Source organism: Cetorhinus maximus, chromosome 9 (genome assembly GCF_964194155.1).
Source record: "Cetorhinus maximus chromosome 9, sCetMax3.hap1.1, whole genome shotgun sequence".
NCBI classification, from domain to species: domain Eukaryota; kingdom Metazoa; phylum Chordata; class Chondrichthyes; order Lamniformes; family Cetorhinidae; genus Cetorhinus; species Cetorhinus maximus.
The window spans coordinates 11,865,130-11,882,477 of record NC_135887.1 but is presented as its reverse complement, the minus strand read 5'-3'; the positions used below and the strand labels follow the sequence as shown (position 1 = coordinate 11,882,477).

At 45.4% G+C, this 17,348-nt stretch overlaps 1 protein-coding gene across 3 annotated transcripts in view; it reads left to right on the top strand.

The window, feature by feature from the left end:
* heatr6 (HEAT repeat containing 6) overlaps positions 1-13,746 on the top strand; it is a 57,231-nt gene extending 43,485 nt beyond the window's left edge. For all 3 annotated transcript variants that reach the window (XM_078548050.1, XM_078548052.1, XM_078548051.1), the window contains exons 19-20: positions 7,518-7,722; positions 11,004-13,746. In XM_078548050.1, the coding sequence (XP_078404176.1) occupies positions 7,518-7,722; positions 11,004-11,569 (771 nt within the window). In that variant the 3' untranslated portion in view covers positions 11,570-13,746. The remainder of the gene's footprint in view (positions 1-7,517; positions 7,723-11,003) is intronic.
* The last annotated feature ends 3,602 nt before the right edge of the window (positions 13,747-17,348 follow it).

The window sequence follows — 17,348 nt, the reverse complement described above, 5'->3', positions numbered from 1 at the left end:
ATAGTATTCCACTCTTTTTGCATTTTTCTCTCTCTCTCTCTCTCTCTATCTTTCCCTCTGCTTCTTCCTCTCTCTGTTTCTCTAGCTATCTCTTGTAAGAAAATCTAATGTATAGTGTGCACTTCCTGCAAGTCTCTCACTTACTTTCAGCATTGCACTCTTGATATCATCCTGATTGTTATAAAACAACACTTCGTCCAGCTCACCATGATCTATGCCATGGGAAATCTGCCAGCGATGCATTAAAATTGATTTGCCAGGGTGCTCAGAGGTAATACTGCAGATGCCATACAGTACCTTGTTATAGATACAAAGTAACCTTAAAATGCTGTGTGATTCTCAGCTGCTGCCTGTAACTAACAAGAGCGTTACACATTAGCAAAATTTCTGATCAAACAACAGCTAAACTCAGAATGAGCTGAGGCTCTATTTACCTAAGCATTAGACTTTGTTGCCTCTTACCAGCAAGATTTACTATGACAACTCTGTCTTAGAGTTGTCTAATTAATTTTAATTGTCTAATTAAATCTAATTGCCTGATTTTATTTATTCTTTCTTGGGATGTGGGCGTCACTGGCAGTGCCAGCATTTGTTGTCCATCCCTAATTGCCCTTGAACTGAGTGGCTTGCTAGGCCATTTCAGAGGGCAGTTAAGAGTCAACCACATTACTGTGGGCCTGGAGTTGCATGTAGGGCAGGCCAGGTAAGGACGGCAGATTTCCTTTGTGAACCAGATGGGTTTTTTTGATGATTGATGATAGTTTCATGGTCTCCCATTACTGAGACTAGGAGCTGCATCTTCTGGTCAGCGAGCAGGCCCCGCCCCCCCTCCAACCCGCTCGACGACGCATAAAATGACTCAGGGTGACATTGGGCATGCGTCCCTATGGGCTGCGTGCCTGCCGAACTGTCAAAGGCCTATTAAGGCCATTAAAAAAAGTAATTTAAATGATTAATGGACCTGCCCGTCCAACTTTAAGGTTGGCGGGCAGGCGAAGAGCCCAGGCGGCCTTCAGAAAAAAAACATGAAACCTCATCCACGGGCGGGATGAGGTTTCATGAGGGTATTAAAATATGTATAAAATGTTTAAAATAAAAGAAATTGACATGTCCCAGCTCATGTGACAGTGTCACATGAGGGGACACGTCAGGAATATTTTTTCCTGCCTTTAATGAAAGTTTGAATCTTGAGCCGATCTCCCTGAGGCAGCACTTTACCTCAGGGAGATCGCACTACCAGCTCAGGGAATCTACCCTCGCCCACCTGCCCGCACAGGGAGCGCATAGCGCTTCCGGACGGATGTTACGTAAAATAGCACCGTGCCACCGACTGGGAACCCGCCCGCTCCCCTGACGGAGGGGGAACATGCTGCCCTAGCTTTCAATTCAAGATTTTATGAATTGAATTTAAATTCCACCAGCTGCCATGGTGAGATTTGAACCTGTGTCCCCAGAGCCTCTGGATTTCTAACCTAGTGATATTACCGCTACACCCCACCATCTTCCCCCATCAGGTTTTGCTTGAAACAATGCCCCGGAGATCTGGTAGACTATATATCCATCATCAATAAATTAAAAATTTCACATCTGCGTATACTTCCAATATAGCCCCTTGTCCGTGTTTATAATGGAAACTGCCTATGTAAATTTGTCACACTGTAATTACTCCCTCTTGCCAGTAGTAGTGCTGTAGCATGTTGCTTTTGTATCTAATGACAATGTGACAAGTTCACATAGCTTTTTGCCAATGTAAATATGGACAAAGAAATTTATCATGGAAATATTTACAAATAAAGCTAAAACGTATGACTTAAAATGAGAACTGCATGATATATTTGCATGTGCTGATCCAAATATTCAAACCCGCTTCTTCTGAAGATTATACTCGATGTTGATTCTGTGTATGAAATGCCAAAGGAGATTGACTAGTAAACTCATGTAAAAGTCTTGCACCATCAAAGTGTCAAAGTACTAGAAAAAGTGTAAGGCAGTAATTTGCTACTTTTCTTCTGGTCTTGGGAACCTGGCTTCACCTCATGCATAAAAAAGATTTACACGTGCCCAGCAACCTACAGAAACCTTTCTCAGTAATGAACTGAGTTAGCGGTGGGATATGTCTAGTCAAACCCCCTCTCACTGGAAGATTGGTGGTCTTAAAGGGACAGGCCAGACTAAACATAACTAAACACCACAACTGAGTCCTATACGACCTGTAAACAATGGTCCTGACTGGTTTTATTTGATGAATAACATTTATTTTATAGTCAGTATTGTAATCAAACTGATGCCCACTCCAACATCATAATGTCAGTGGCATAAAGTGCGATACAGTTATTCCATATGACTTCATCCAAAGGCTTATAATTTTACCCCAGCCATGCAAACCAATTAGAAGGTGAGCATAAGATCCAGTTCATTCCTCTCCAGCAATAGCTGCTGTACGGGGATGCACTGCCAAAGCAACAGCACAAGAGGGAATCTTGTCTTCTGGAAAAGTATCCTGTATCGCACCACAGGTTTAAAAGAATTGTCATGTTCCAGTTTATTATGGACTTTCAGTCAATACTTTATATCTCTAAAAAATCACAAAAGGATGTCTGCCCGAAGGTCACCTGGTTTCTCTTGTGGACTGAAGCGTTCCCCTGTTTCAGGAGGGAATAATGTAATTGCTGTCACAGAGACATGGTTGAGAGAGGAGCAGGATTGGCAGCTCATATTCCAGGATATAGGGTTTTCAGGTGAGACCAAGGGAAGGAGGTAAAAGAGGAGGGGGTATCGCAATATTGATCAAGGAATCAATTACAGCAGTAAGGAGGGATGACATCTTAGAAGGCTCCTCAAATGAAGCCATATGGGCAGAACTCAAAAACAAAAAAGGAGCAATCACATTGCTGGGAGTGTACGATAGGCCCCTCAAACAGTCAGAAAGAAATAGAAGAGCAGATATGTGGGCAAATTTCAGAGAAGTGTAAAAATAATAGGGTAGTAATAGTGGGGGATTTCAGCTTCCCCAACATTAACTGGGTTAGTCATACTGTGATAGGTTTAGAGGGAGTGGAATTCTTAAAATGCATCCAGGAGAGCTTTTTAAGCCAGTATGTAGAAGGTCCTACAAGAGAGGGGGTGGCCCTGGACTAAATTTTAGGGAATAAAGCTGGGCAAGTGGTAGAGGTATCAGTGGGGGAGCATTTTGCAAATAGTGATCATGACTCCGTTAAATTCAAGGTTGTTATGAAAATGGACAAGGATGGGCCCGGAATCAGAGTTCTAAATTGGGGGGAGGCCGATTTTTAGTAAGATCAGATATGATTTGGCCAGAGTGGACTGGGAGTAGCTACTTTTAGGTAAATCTGCGCCAGAGCAGTGGGACTCATTCAAGAAGGAAATAGGGAGAGTACAGGGCCAACATATTCCAGTAAAGACAGAGTGGGACCAACAAATCCATGGAACTCTAGATGTCGAGGGATATACAGGATTTGATAAAGAGAAAAAGGGAGGCTTATGGCAGATACCGAGGGCTCAAAACATCAGAAGCCCTAGGGGAGTATAGAATGTATAGGGGGAAATTAAAGAGGAAATTAGGAGAGCAAAAAGGAGGCATGAAATAACATTGGCAGGTAAAATAAAGGAAAATCCAAAGTTATTTTACAAGTACATTAAGAGTAAGAGGATAACTAGGGAAAGAGTGGGGCCCATTAAGGACGATAGTGGTAATTTGTGTGTGGAGCTGGAAGACGTAGGTAGGGCTCTAAATGAATACTTTGTGTCGGTGTTCACAACTGAGAGGGACGACATGGGTATGGAAATCAAGTAGAAGGACTGTGATATAATTTTTAAAATTAGCATAGAAAGGGAGGAGGTTCTAAGTGGTCTGGCAGGCTTAAAAGTAGATAAATCTCCAGGCCCGGATGAAATGTGCCCCAGGCTGTTGAGTGAGGCAAGGGAGGAGATAGCAGGGGCACTGGCAATAATTTTCAATACCTCTCTGGCCACAGGAGAGGTGCCAGAGGACTGGAGGACAGCCAATGTGGTACCGTTATTCAAGAAGGGAGGAAGGGATAAACCAGGGAACTACAGGCCAGTCAGTCTAACCTCAGTGGTGGGGAAACTATTGGAAGCAATTCTGAGGGACGGAATTAATCTACACTTGGAGAGGCAGGGATTAATCAAGGACAGTCAGCATGGTTTTGTTAAGGGGAGGTCATGTCTGACCAATTTGATTGAACTTTTCGAAGAGGTGACCAGGTGTGTAGATGAGGGCAATGCATTTGACGTAGTCTACTTGGACTTCAGCAAGGCTTTTGATAAGGTCCCGCATGGGAGACTGATAATGAAGGTAAGAGTCCATGGGACCCAAGGCAATTTGGCAAATTGGACCCAGAATTGGCTGAGTGGCAGGAAGCAGAGGGCTGGTCAAATGGGCTGATCAGTGGCAAATGGAATTCAATCCGGATAAGTGTGAGGTGATGCACTTGGCAGGACAAACAAGGCACAGGAATACACGACGAATGGTAGGACCCTGGGAAGTACCGAGGATTAGAGGGACCTTGGTGTGCATGTCCACCGGTCCCTTAAGGTAGCGGGACAGGTAGATAAGGTGGTTAAGAAGGCATATGGGATACTTGCCTTTATTAGCTGAGGCATAGAATATAAGAGCAGGGCACTGGTTAGGCCACAGCTAGAATATTGCATGCAGTTCTGGAATCTGCATTATAGGAAGGATGTGATTGCACTAAAGAGAATGCAGAGGAGGTTTAGCAGGATGTTGCCTGGGCTGGAGAGTTTTAGTTATGAGGAGAGATTGGATAGACTGTGGTTATTTTCCTTGGAAAAGAGGAGATTGAGTTGGGACAAGATTGAGGTGTATAAAATTATGAGGGATATAGATAGGGTAGACAGGAAGGAACTTTTCCCCTTGGTGGAGGGATCAATAACCAGGGGGCATAGATTTAAGGTAAAGGGCAGGAGGTTTAGAGGGGATGTAAGGAAGAATTTTTTCACCAAGAGGGTGGTGGGAATCTGGAACTCACTGCCTGAAAGGGTGGTAGAGGCAGAAACCCTCATAACATTTAAGAAGTATTTGGATGTGCACTTGCGATGCCATGGTATACAAGGCTATGGGCCTGGTGCTGGAAAATGGGATTAGAATAGGTAGGTACTTGTTTGACTGGTGCAGGCTCGATGGGCCGAAGGGTCTTTTTCTGTGCTGTAGACCTCTATGATTCAACGACTCTATAACAAAAGGAATTTACCTGACTGATATTGACTCAATGGCTTATCCCCGAAACTAATTTGAAAGGGTAATTTCAAATTGAATGGCTCATTCAGATGCAAAGACACTAGCTGTCTCAAACATTCAAGATGTGAAAGTCATCACACAGGGTGTTTAATAGACCTAGCCACCCCCCCTTATTTGGAAAAGGACTTTGGACTTGTAATAGGTCACATGGTAAGACAGCCATGTTTGTTGCCTGCTTTTAAAACAGCAAGAAGCTGTTCTGCAGACAGAGAAATCCATCAAACAGTTGTAACAGAATAAGGAATCAAATGTAGCCATCTGAACATCTCTGGTCACTGTTTATTATGTTTCTCTGATGTTTGGCTCATGAATATAGACATGTTTTGAATATGGACAACTATAATGAGGACCTTAGTCTAGATACTCAGGGCATCTGTTTATAACATGAGATGAAGTGGGAAATTTCAGCGCTGCTTTACTTGTAACTAACATTCTGAGATGCAGCTATGGATTAAAATGCTGAAAGGGAGTGCGGGAACAGAGAGGCTCACATGCACCAATCTTTGAAAGTGGTGGGACAAGTTGATAAGGCTGTTTTTAAAAAAAAAAGCATACCTGATTCTGGGCTTTATGCATAGAAGCATTGAACACAGAAGCAAGGACGTTATGGTAAATGACTAGTTAGGCCTCAGCTGGGATATTGTGTCCACTCCTGGACGCCACACTTTAAGAAGAATGTCAAGCCTTGGAGCGGCTTCAGAGGAGATTTGCTAGAATGGTTCCAGGGATGAGGGGCTTAAGTTATGTGGAGAGACTAGAGAAGCTGGGATTGTTCTCCTTGGAGCAGAGAAGGCTAAGTGGAAATTTAATAAAGCTGTTTAAAATCACAAAGGGTTTTGATAGAGTAGATAGGGAGAAACTGTTTCCACTGGCAGGAGAGTTGATAGCCAGAGGAGACAGATTTAATACAATTAGCAAAAGAACCAGGGGGAGATGAGAATTTGTTTTCTGCAGCAGAATTTGTTTTTTCTGTTATGACCTGGAATGCAGTGTCTGTAAGAGTGTGCTAACAGATTCAATAATAATTTTGGAAAGGAAATTAGATATACATTTGAAAGGGAAAATGTACAGGGCTATGAGGGAACAGCAAAGGAGTGGGGCTAATTGGATAGCTATTCAAAGAGCTGGTACAGGGATGATAACCTGAATGGCCTCCTTCTGTGTCTGCTGTTCTATGATTCTAAGAGGCAGGAGGGTGGGAGGGAAAAGTCTAGGATTCCAAAGTGAGAACTCTGAAGTTGAACCTCTGAAGTGACTGGAAGAAAACTCAGCAGCAATTTACAATAAATATCTGTACAATGACAGGAATATTCACAGAAATAAAGGAATTGTGCTCTTTTGAAAAACATCTCTTCAGGTTTCCATGCAGATTACTTCACAGGAGATTAATTTTTATGATTGCCATCGATGCTGCAGAGACTATTTGACTATTGAACTGCATTTGTCGCTTCAGAACAGGTCATTTAGAATTAATGTGACAGAAATGGGAGTCGTGAGTCACCATTTTCTACTGTTCCTCCTCACTGTTCAGCTCTCAGCCATTCCAAAAAAGGCTTTTTACCAATTAAATACATGTTTTTTTTTAAAGGGATGAGTTTTTGTGACCATGGCGACACCCTGAAATTGGCAAGTTTTATTTTCGATGGCTGCCTCCAGGCTTGTTGCTGAACTCAGCTTCTCACCCTGGTGCAATCCCGAATGGACTCTACAGTTTTCCAGAGGCCTGTATGGAATTCTCTCCTTTCCTGTAGGGCTTCACTGTGTGGTGCATGGCTGGCAAGGTGGGATTTGCCATGAGGTGACCTCCTACGAATTTCTACACCGACTGTGTGAAGCGTGATTTGCTGCCCAAGTCCTACCGTTCTGCAAAAATAAAAGCTTTCCGGTGTATCCGAATGATTAATAAATCAATTGCCCTGTGCTTGACTGCAGTTAACCTCTGCTTCAAGATACCTATCAAGGCTGCTGTGACACTGGGTGCCAGGAATGTGAGAGAATGGCGAGGAGAATGAATTTTTCTTCAATATTCTTCCCATCTCAGTTTTTTTTTGTGAAGAGCTTTGATCGGTGTCTCCACACTCCCAAAGCTCCATCCTACCACTCTATGGCATGGGGCACAGATTTCAAAGTACTCTGTCCCTCCATGCCCAGTTTGGTTAAGTCTGCTCCCAGTTGGCGTTTTAGTCATACTGAATATCTTTCTGCCTCTATATCGCAGGTGAAGAGCAATGCAGTGCGAGCTCTGGGAAACCTGCTCCACTTTCTGCAGCCTCACCACATCTCCAAGCCACAGTTCAAGCCAAGAATCGAAGAGTCAATCCAAGCCTTAATCCGCACTGTTCAGAGTGAGGCAACCATGAAAGTGCGGTGGAATGCATGCTACGCACTGGGAAATATGTTCAAAAACCCAGCTATTCCACTCGGTATGTACTCATTCTGACCTTTGTCAGCTTTTGGGTCCATTAACTTGACCCACGGACCTCTTAATCTGTTTTAACTCTTTACACCTGAGAATTTCTTGTGTTGTTTTCAGTGGGATTTGCTTGCTAGGCTTTGGTTTGCCTCTTGCAGCAGGGGCATGTGTTAGTGGTCTTCTGTGGAGCAAATAGACTCATGTATAGAACGATATAGCACAGAAGGGGCCATTCGGCCCTTCATGCTTGTACCAACATTTCTCCAAATGTTTCCCTTGTTTCCCTTCAAGCAATTATCCAATTCCCTTTTTGAGAGTTGCTGCCAAATCTGCTTCCACCGCCCTTTCACGCAGTGCATTCTGGGTCTTAACACTGTGAAGAGAAAACAACTACCCAAGTGGCATTCTTCATAAAAAGAAGCTTGAGCAGTGAGTATTTGCAACATAGGAACATAGGACTTAGGAGCAGGAGTAGGCCATTCAGCCCTTCAAACCTGCTCCCCCATTCAATCAGATCATGGCTGATCTGGTTGTGGTCTCAACTCCACTTTGCTGTCTGCCCTGAATAAAACCTTGACCCCTTTGTCTATCAAAAATCTGTCTAACTCTGCCTTGAATAAATTCAATGAGATCCAGCCTCCACTGCTTTCTGGGGAAGAGAATTCCACAGACTAATGACACTTTGCGACTAAAAATTCCTCATCTCTGTCTTAAATGGTAGACCTCTTGTTCTTAAACTGTGTCCCCTGGTTCTAAATTCGGCCACAAATGGAAACATCCTCCTGGTATCTACCCTATCAAATCCCCTCAGGATCGTATATGCTTCAATAAAATCACCTCTCATTCTTCTAAATTCCAGTGGGTATAGGCCCAATCTGTTCAACCATTCTTCATAAGATAAGTCTCTCATCCCAGAAATGAGTTGAGTGAATCTCCTCTGAACTGCTTCTAACACAATTATATCCTTTTTCAAATAAAGAGGCCAAAACTGTACACAGTACTCCAGATGTGGCCTCACCAATATCTTATACAGCTGCAGTAATACTTTCCTTTTTTATATTCCATTCATTCATAACAATAACTGCCAACATTCCATTTCTCTTCCTAATTGCTTGCTGTATCTGCATACTAATTTTTTGTGATTCATGCACTAGGACATCCAGATCCCTCTGTACCACAGAGTTCTGCAATCTCCCTCCATTTAAACAGTTAAATGCTTTTCTATTCTTCCTGCCAAAGTGGACAAGTTCACGTTTTTCCACATTATACTCCAATAGCCAAATTTTTGCCCACTCACTTAATCCCTTTGCGGGTTCTCTATCTCCTCTTGACAACTTACTTTCCTAACTATCTTGGTGCCATCGGCAAATTTGGCTACCATACATTCAGCCCTTTCATCAAAATCATTGATGTAGGTTGAAAGTAATTGCGGCCCCAACACTGATCCCTGTGGCAGTCCACTTGTCATGTCTTGCCAAATTGAAAAAGGCACATTTATCTGTACTCGGCTTCCTGTTAGCTTGCCAACCCTTTATCCATGCTAATATGTTACACACACACACACACACACACACACACACACTTCATGTAGTAACCGATGTGGCACCTTGCAGGTGGTTTGACTGTGGAGGGGATGAGACCTGGCTTTTGTCCTGCCCTATCCAGGCACACCCCCCCACCCCCTCTGTCCACACACACACACACACACACACACACATACACATACACACACACACTCATTCTATCAGGGCCTCACTTAACCATGTTTATCCCCATCATTGGTCGAGAACACTTGAGGCCGATTTGATGTATTCCATCACTGGCTTGATTGGGCTTTACAAACTCTGAACAGATTCGGGGTTAAACCTGGAATCTTCCTAGTCTTTTTTTAGACCCTCTCAGGCCCAGCATCTATTGCTCAACCCTAGAATATCAGACCATTTGCTGACTGAACCATTGAAGGCAGCAGAAATAAATGTTTCGTTTTAAAATCATTATTCGGTCCTTTCAAGTTAATTTTCTCCTTTTTTATAATTTTTTTTTTTAAGGTCAGGTTGCAAACGTAGGGCCTTCAGATTCAGAGTGGCCCCCAGGCGGGCTTCAGGCAGCCTCGAACTGCAATATTCCACCTCACTCGAACTGATTTTACGCTTTACATGCCACATTCATGTTCCTCTTGCATTGAGCATCAGTTTGGTTGGTAGCACTCTTTCCCCTGAGTCAGATAGTCCTGGGCTCAAGCGCTACTCCGGGATTTGAGTACATAATGTAACCTGACCACTTAAGATCAGTAGTGAGCTACACTGTCAGAGGTGACAACCTTTGGATGAGACATGAATCAAACACCCCTCTTCTGGTGGGTCAGATGGATACTAATGATTCGATGGACAGGGGTTACTGCCCAATTTTCTTGCCAGCACGGGCAGCACGTCCTCCTCCTGTGCTGTAACCATTCTGTAATCCAATGGCATCCCCGGCTCAACCACCGCCACTCATGATATTAACTTTAATCTCATAGGTGTTTGTGGAACGCTGCCATGTGCAAAAACGCTACAGAATGAGAGTGACCTGATTCCAGTGAGATTTGTTGCGCCTGAAGGAGTTTGGTGGCTGTCTGAGAGATTTGGAATGTGCTGCAGAAATTAAATGTGCTCTCTTTCCCTGCTCGGAGTTGGCAAGCACGGGCTGCGCCACCTAGTGGCACACTCTCAAATATCAACAGGCTTTCCTGTTCGAAGTGGCAATTCTAAACGATAGACCCGCATGCGGGAAATGCTGGTCAGTGGATCTCCAGCTAGGCTTCCACACACAAGGGACAGTGGCCCCACAGGATTGCCTTTTCCTGACACTCCAGTTAAATTAGGCATTAGAATGCCCAGCCAGCAACTACGGGGAAATTAAAAGCAGCCTGTTAAAAACAGAGGGCTCGTAGTTTTCAGAAACTCATACACTCTCATATGTTTTCCCTTCTGTCAAGTACCATGTTTGTGTCAGCAACTGCCCGTAGATGCAGGATTGAACCAAGCATCTATGGGGAATGGTGGCTGCAGATCCACATGTCATCACTCTGTGTTCCAGCAAGTTTGGGCTTTGCTGAGAGGGTGCCTTGGTATTATGACTTTTAATAAAAAGTCAAGAGGCTGGGGTTAAAGCCCAGAGTCCTGCAGTTATGGATTCCACTCCAGACTCTGGATTGCCCAAAGGTATCTGTTACTAAATGTTTCCCTCTGAAATTAAAGATGTGACGTGTTGGTGTAGCTTCATGTGTCTCATTGTGATGGTCCTTTACAGACTCGGCTCCCTGGGCAGCACAGGCTTTCAGCGCCTTGACCTCGGTGGTGAAGACCTGCAAGAACTTCAAAGTGCGCATCAAATCGGCCACGGCGCTTTCGATCCCGAGCAGCCGCGAGCGCTACGGGGACAGTAAACAGTTCGGTGAGATCTGGTGTGCGCTGGTGCTAGCCCTGGAAAAGAGCGAAGAGACGGAGGACTTCCTGGAGTTCAAATACTGCGCCAGCTTGAGGACTCAGATCTGCAAGACGCTGCTGCACCTCCTCCGTCTCGTCACGGCCGAGGACCACTCCTGCATCAGCAGAACCATTTCCGAGAAAGGCGACTTGATCCGAGCCTTTGTTCAGCGCTTTCTGACTTCAGGGGTGGAGGCTGATGAAACGGCGACCCAGATGGGCCCCCAGGACAGGGTCAGGATGCTGCAAAAGGCCTTTCAGCACGTGGACAGCCTGCAGGGGGTGCCAGTGGATGAGAAAGAGCTGGTTGTCAAATATCTGGACGAAATCTTGAAACATTGCGCAGAATCCACAGATACACAGAGTGGACTGAAAGACACTCAGGAGTGAAGAGTTGTGTTGTGACGGGGCATACCTGTTTCTGCAGGTCTTACGCTTATGAACATTTTGACAGCTCTTGCCTGTTTTGCTCATTACTGCTTATTTTAAGATGGCAGGGTGCCCTGGCGACCGAGTGTTTCCATGCTTTAGATACTTCCCTTCTGCCTCTGAGGCTTTGGGATCGCATTCAGTGCAAGCTGATTGTTTGAAAGCCCCATCTGTCCACGGGCACTAAGGGGCCCTATAGCCTGTGCCATTTCAACCCGGGTTCCGGCGGGCATGGGCCCTTATCACGTGAAAACTGCCCCGAAATGTGCCACTAATATCGTTGAGAGAGGCCGGTGTGAGGAAATCGAAAAGTTGTCCCGCTGGCGCAGTTAGGAGGTGTTCTCCTGGAGTTATACACAGAGTACAGGGAGTGTCACTTTGTGTCTAACCTGGCGTGGGAGTGCCCAAGGGTAACACAGGGTGCCTGAGATATAAATGGCATTGTCCGTCAGCGCTAACATCCTCTATTTGACAAATGTTTTTTTGTTAAAATGTGGGTGGAATATTGAATAAACTGAAATGCCATAGAGATACCACAGTATATTCAGCACAAGTGGGTGGCAGTGCTGTGGAGTGGAATATTTTCATTATGTTTCTAATGACTGTACTGATTACTCTCAGGCTGTAAGTCAGTTAAGCATTTCTATTTGTAATCTTTTTTGAACCTTGTAGCACCAACACAGCGCTTACACTCCCCCTTCTTCAACAGCATAATCTCAGTGTTACAGAAAGCTAGAGTCATTGCGTTTTTCAGAGAGTTCTGTGATATTGATTGGATGCACAGGGAGTTGGAATAAGACTACTCCACAAAGGGAACTGAGCGTGAACTGCCCTTAAGTTTACAGACGCATGCAGAGAGCTCATTTGCCCTGGCATGCCACTTCTGCTCCGGAGATGTTACTCAGAAGCACATTTTCAGCTCCTCTCGTGTTCCTGACATCAGCAGGTTAAAGTCACGAATGCTGTGCGTTTAAGCAGGCTTCAGCGAAAGCATCTGATCTCCTAAAGACTTGATTGACACTATGCAATGGGATTTGCGCTTTCTCACAGGAACCCCACAGCTACTGAAGGTTTCACTTTTTGATTCTGCATGTGTGGTTGATTGCTGATCCCATTTCACATTTGCAGACCAACATTAGCATTGCAAAGGTTGGAATATTAACACCTGTCATAAACCACGGGCAGTTCCTCTCAATGATTGATCAATCCCAATCTTTGACTTCTAGCAGCCACTCAAAAGCATTCTTGAGGTTTACAAGCCACAGAGAGTTGAGGGACAGGAAGATTTTTCACAGGTATACCGTTGCTGGACAAGATGGATAAATCCTTTTACCCATCTGTATAAAATCTACATGCCCTGTTATTCCCACCTGAGAACCAGGAGGAGCAAAAAATGGAGCAATTTTCTGGCACTTCCTCTGAATTGGCAGAATGTGGTTTTTCTTGTAAAAGTTTTGTAATTTTCCCTATTTCCTGCCTCAAAGCTGCTTACCACTACACACAGAGTCTGAGATAATGTTACTTCATAAAAATTCCACAGGACAGCAGTCCCCCCCCCCCAATATCAAAAAAACCTGTTTGGTTGGGTAAAGCTCTGCAAGTGCCAGGTTATGGTCACACCCTATTAAATGATAGCCCTGATTTTGCGGGTGCTAATGACGGTGAACCTGCCACAGTTTGCCGTCGTTACTCCACTGCAAGTGACAGCAACTTTGGGAGTCTGCACGTGCACAGGATAATATGGAGATCCAAAAGTTTCTGTCAGTGATTCTGCACTTCTCCAGAGGGTGTGCTGCGGAGTGCAACCCCTACCCTAAGCAATCAGTGACTTGATGAGGACTTCCACCCTTACCCACACTTTTAGTCTCACTGTAAAAATGCTTGAAAAAGTTGCACCTTGTTGAATGAGGTGCAACTGGATTTTAAACTGCGTACTAACCTCATAATTACTGCCAAACACCCTCTCTGGCCCGAAAGGCTAATTTTATATTTGTGGAATGCCAAATGCCTCTGCTGTGATAAATTTCACATTTTAGAAATAATTCTTTAAAGTTTGCTTATGATATTTTAGCTTCTGTCTTAACCCATTCATAATTTATTTCACTGAAAATTTAAATTAAAAGTGAAGGATAATCAGTGCTTTTAATGTCCTGCTTATCTGTTCGTGGGAATGCATCAATGTGATTGGCTGCTTACCCTGCTTGCTGATAGCACTTTTGCTGGATGCCTGAAGACCCCCCTTCGCTTAGCACCAGACTCAACCTGATGTCGAGAAAGGGGAAGTCTGTGCCACAGAGATAACTAGAGCTATTTGGGCAGCTTACTTCGAGGTCAGCAGCGAGTGTACTTGCTTCACCGCTGACAGCAATATCCAGTCCAAGGCCCCTCCCTTGAGAGAACGCTAATGTGGGCAGTCCTGTGCCAGTACTGCTGTCTGATTGGATGGAGCACTAGCACTGCAAAATTCAACTCCTTAAGGCCTGGTTTTTTGGTGCTTCAGGTGCCATTGTGGCTCCAAGATGGCGTCCATGGCTCGCATGCGCACGCACTTCTGGTGAAAGCCACGCTGGCGCCATTTCGGTAACGGATTTAGCGGGCGCAGAAAATGCCTGCCAGACGCATGCAGCGTAGGTAGATTGTGATGTCAAATCAGCACGTAACATCGATTTGACATCAGCGCTGCCATTTTGGGACTCAACACTCCAGCTAACACTGCCTCTTAAAAACACACAGCTGAACACAGGTTCAGCAACAGGAATGACGTCCACCAGCGCGACATAGAGGGACCGAGTGGATTGATTGCTAGTGTCTCTTGCTGCAATTGTAGATGTGTGGTGGTTTCAAGAGACTTTAAAGTTGCTAAAGTCTACAAGGAGTGGGTGGACTGGAAGGCATTCCCCTTGACTACAACATGAGCAGCTGTGACAGAAGGACAAGCTGCTAAAGAGGGAGGAGCAGGGCTCTCAGCAGAAGGTCATACCGCCCCAGGGTGTTCAAGGGGTAACTCTCCTAATGGCGCCTCAGTGAGGAACAATGCGTGAGGCACCAGCGTTTCAATAAGGATGTTCTCATTGAAATCCACCACCAGCAGCAGGCGCAACTGCAAACCCAGAGCAGAGCCTTGTCAGTGGCTGTGAAGGTGGCTGTGGCAATAAGCTTTTATGCGTCTGGTTCCTTCCAGACTGGAGCATTTGGTATTTACAACACCTCCCTAGTTCCCATCCACTGCTGTAGAGGGAGGTCACTGAGGATGCATATTCCGAAAAATCTGAAACATTTCATTCTCTTTCGCCAGAGTGAAGCAGGTGCAGCAACCATGTGGCCTTTACTAGGATTACAGGCTTCCCCATGGTGCAGGGTGCCATTGACTGCATGCACATCACTTTGAGGGCGCCACGTATCAATTCTTAAGACGTATTGCAACCGACAGGGGCTCAACTCTCTCGAGGTTCAGTTGGTATGTGACCATACGCGTCACATTATGCAGGTTAAAACCCAGTATCTCGGAGCAGTCCCGAAACCTTCATTCTGCGGCAGTCTGCAATGCCAACTGCAGCAAACCAGGTGGTGGGTGCTGAGTGAAAGGGCTGTCTGCTGGTGACATAACTCAGGACTCCAGTCCACAATCCACGCACGCATGGGCAGCAGGCAATACAACAAAACACCATGGCGCCATATGAAACGTGATAGAGCAGATTATTGGGATGCTGAGACAATGCTTAAGCTGTCTGGATTGCTCTGGAGGAGCTCAGCAATAGCCGGCAGAGTATGTGCGAAGACTCATGGTGGCCTGCTGTATTCTGCACAGCCTTCATCAGTAGGGCTCAGCTGAGGAGGGGGAAGGGGAAGGTTTAGGCAAACAACACAGCCCCTTTCTGGCCAGGCTGTCTGTGATCAACCCATCCAACTGCTATACCTGTAAACCCAATTTGCTATTTGCCTACAGACCCATGCTTTTCCTTCCCTCTATCACTGACCATTATAGCGTTCACTTGGCCACAATGCTAAAATAAAAGGCAACACAAAGTAAACATTCCAAACCAAACTTACAAATCAAACACTGCCATCTTGCATACAAACATCAACTAATCACTCTGCACAAAGCTTGGTGTAACATTGAGTGCACTCCCTTAACGCCTGTCTTTGATGTGCAAGGACGCCTGTCCTAGTGCTCCTACACAGTTACTACCCGAGTGGCAGCAGCATGGCTGATGGAAGGCTGCTGACCTTTAGTGGGGGAGACTGCAGATGGCTTTACAGGACAACCTCGAGCAGACCCGGCTTCAAGCTGCACCTCGTTGTCACGGGCAGCAGCAGTATGGGGTGGCTGCTTGATGGGCAATGGTGAGAGCACTGGTAGAGCGGCAGTAGAGGAAGGACGAATGTTGTCAGGAGGACAGCAGGCTCGTGCTCCACAGAGTCACTGCCACTCCCCCCTGGAGTGGCACCTCACCAATCCTGGGAACCTGTTGGAGGACTGCTGTGAGTCCCTGCAAGCCCCTTTGAGCACCACTATTCACAGACTTGACGGCGGCAGTCTGATCTTGCATGGTAGCAAACTGACTTTGCAAGAAAGAAGTCTAAGCTTCCACTGTAGCACTGAGACATTGGCTGGTTTCTGCTTGTACTTCAGCGGAAGCTGAGACACGAGCCATCGGACGCTGCATCATGGTTGGGTCCACAAATGTGCTAACAGGGTTGGTCGCCGCCTGCACACTGGAAAGGTTGGGCTCCAAGCTCTGCACCAAGCCCTGTGCAACATTGGAGCCAGACTCCTCTATGCTCCTTGACATTTTATTGCACATATCGATCGGCCTTATTCTATAGTCTCTCTTGTTGACATGTGCGTCTGAGTTCTCTGCAGTGGAACTCAAGTGTGACCATGCCCTGCTGTGAACGGGCATTTGTGCTGCTCTGTCCAGGCTCCTGGCTCCAGCCTTAAGAGGAGCAGGCTGATTTTAAGTCGTGCAGGCTAGCTTTAAACCGTGCTAGCATCACATGAACTTGGGCTTCCTGTTGAAGAATACAGTCACTCGACAATGGGTTCAGTGATGGCTGCCCGGAACAATCCTGCAAATTAGCAGGTGGCACAAGTTTGACGCGCTGTCTGCATTGGAAGCAGCGAGCACGGGTTAATCTCGTAGTGCGGTCCCCGCACCCATTTTCGGGATAGTCTATCTCCCTAGATTTTTTTTGTGCTTTGATTTAACTTCCCTCAAATAAGGTCTGTGGTTTTTTGCTTCCTGCCTCCCATGAGGAATCTTGGTTCCCAAGCAGCATTCTACAATACAGAGCCTCTGAGACAATGCTTACTTTAGAGGACGCCATCAAGTGGTCCAACAACATCAATTTCAATCATTCTGAGCTGAATTTAGCATTTTTAGCTAATTCCAACTGCTGTGCTGTTCTGTTCTCTGGATTCCATGGTGGGCACTATGCAGCTTCCTGACCGAATGCAATGGCAGCCCCCAACCAGAAATTTAGGGAATGCAACTGATTATTTTCAATTTGCTGCTGTATTTTGAAGGATTTGCGTGATATGCACCAAAAGACCCATAGTTATCGATTACTGTGCATAGATACATAGGCAACAGGTTGCAGAAGATACAGCAGAAGACACCATTTGGCCTATCAAACCCGCACCTTGCAGGTTCCATCTCCTCTTCATTTTGGATTCTTCCTTTTCAAATACTTAACCAATTTCTTTGAAATGATGTGTTAAAGTATTAATAACCCACCA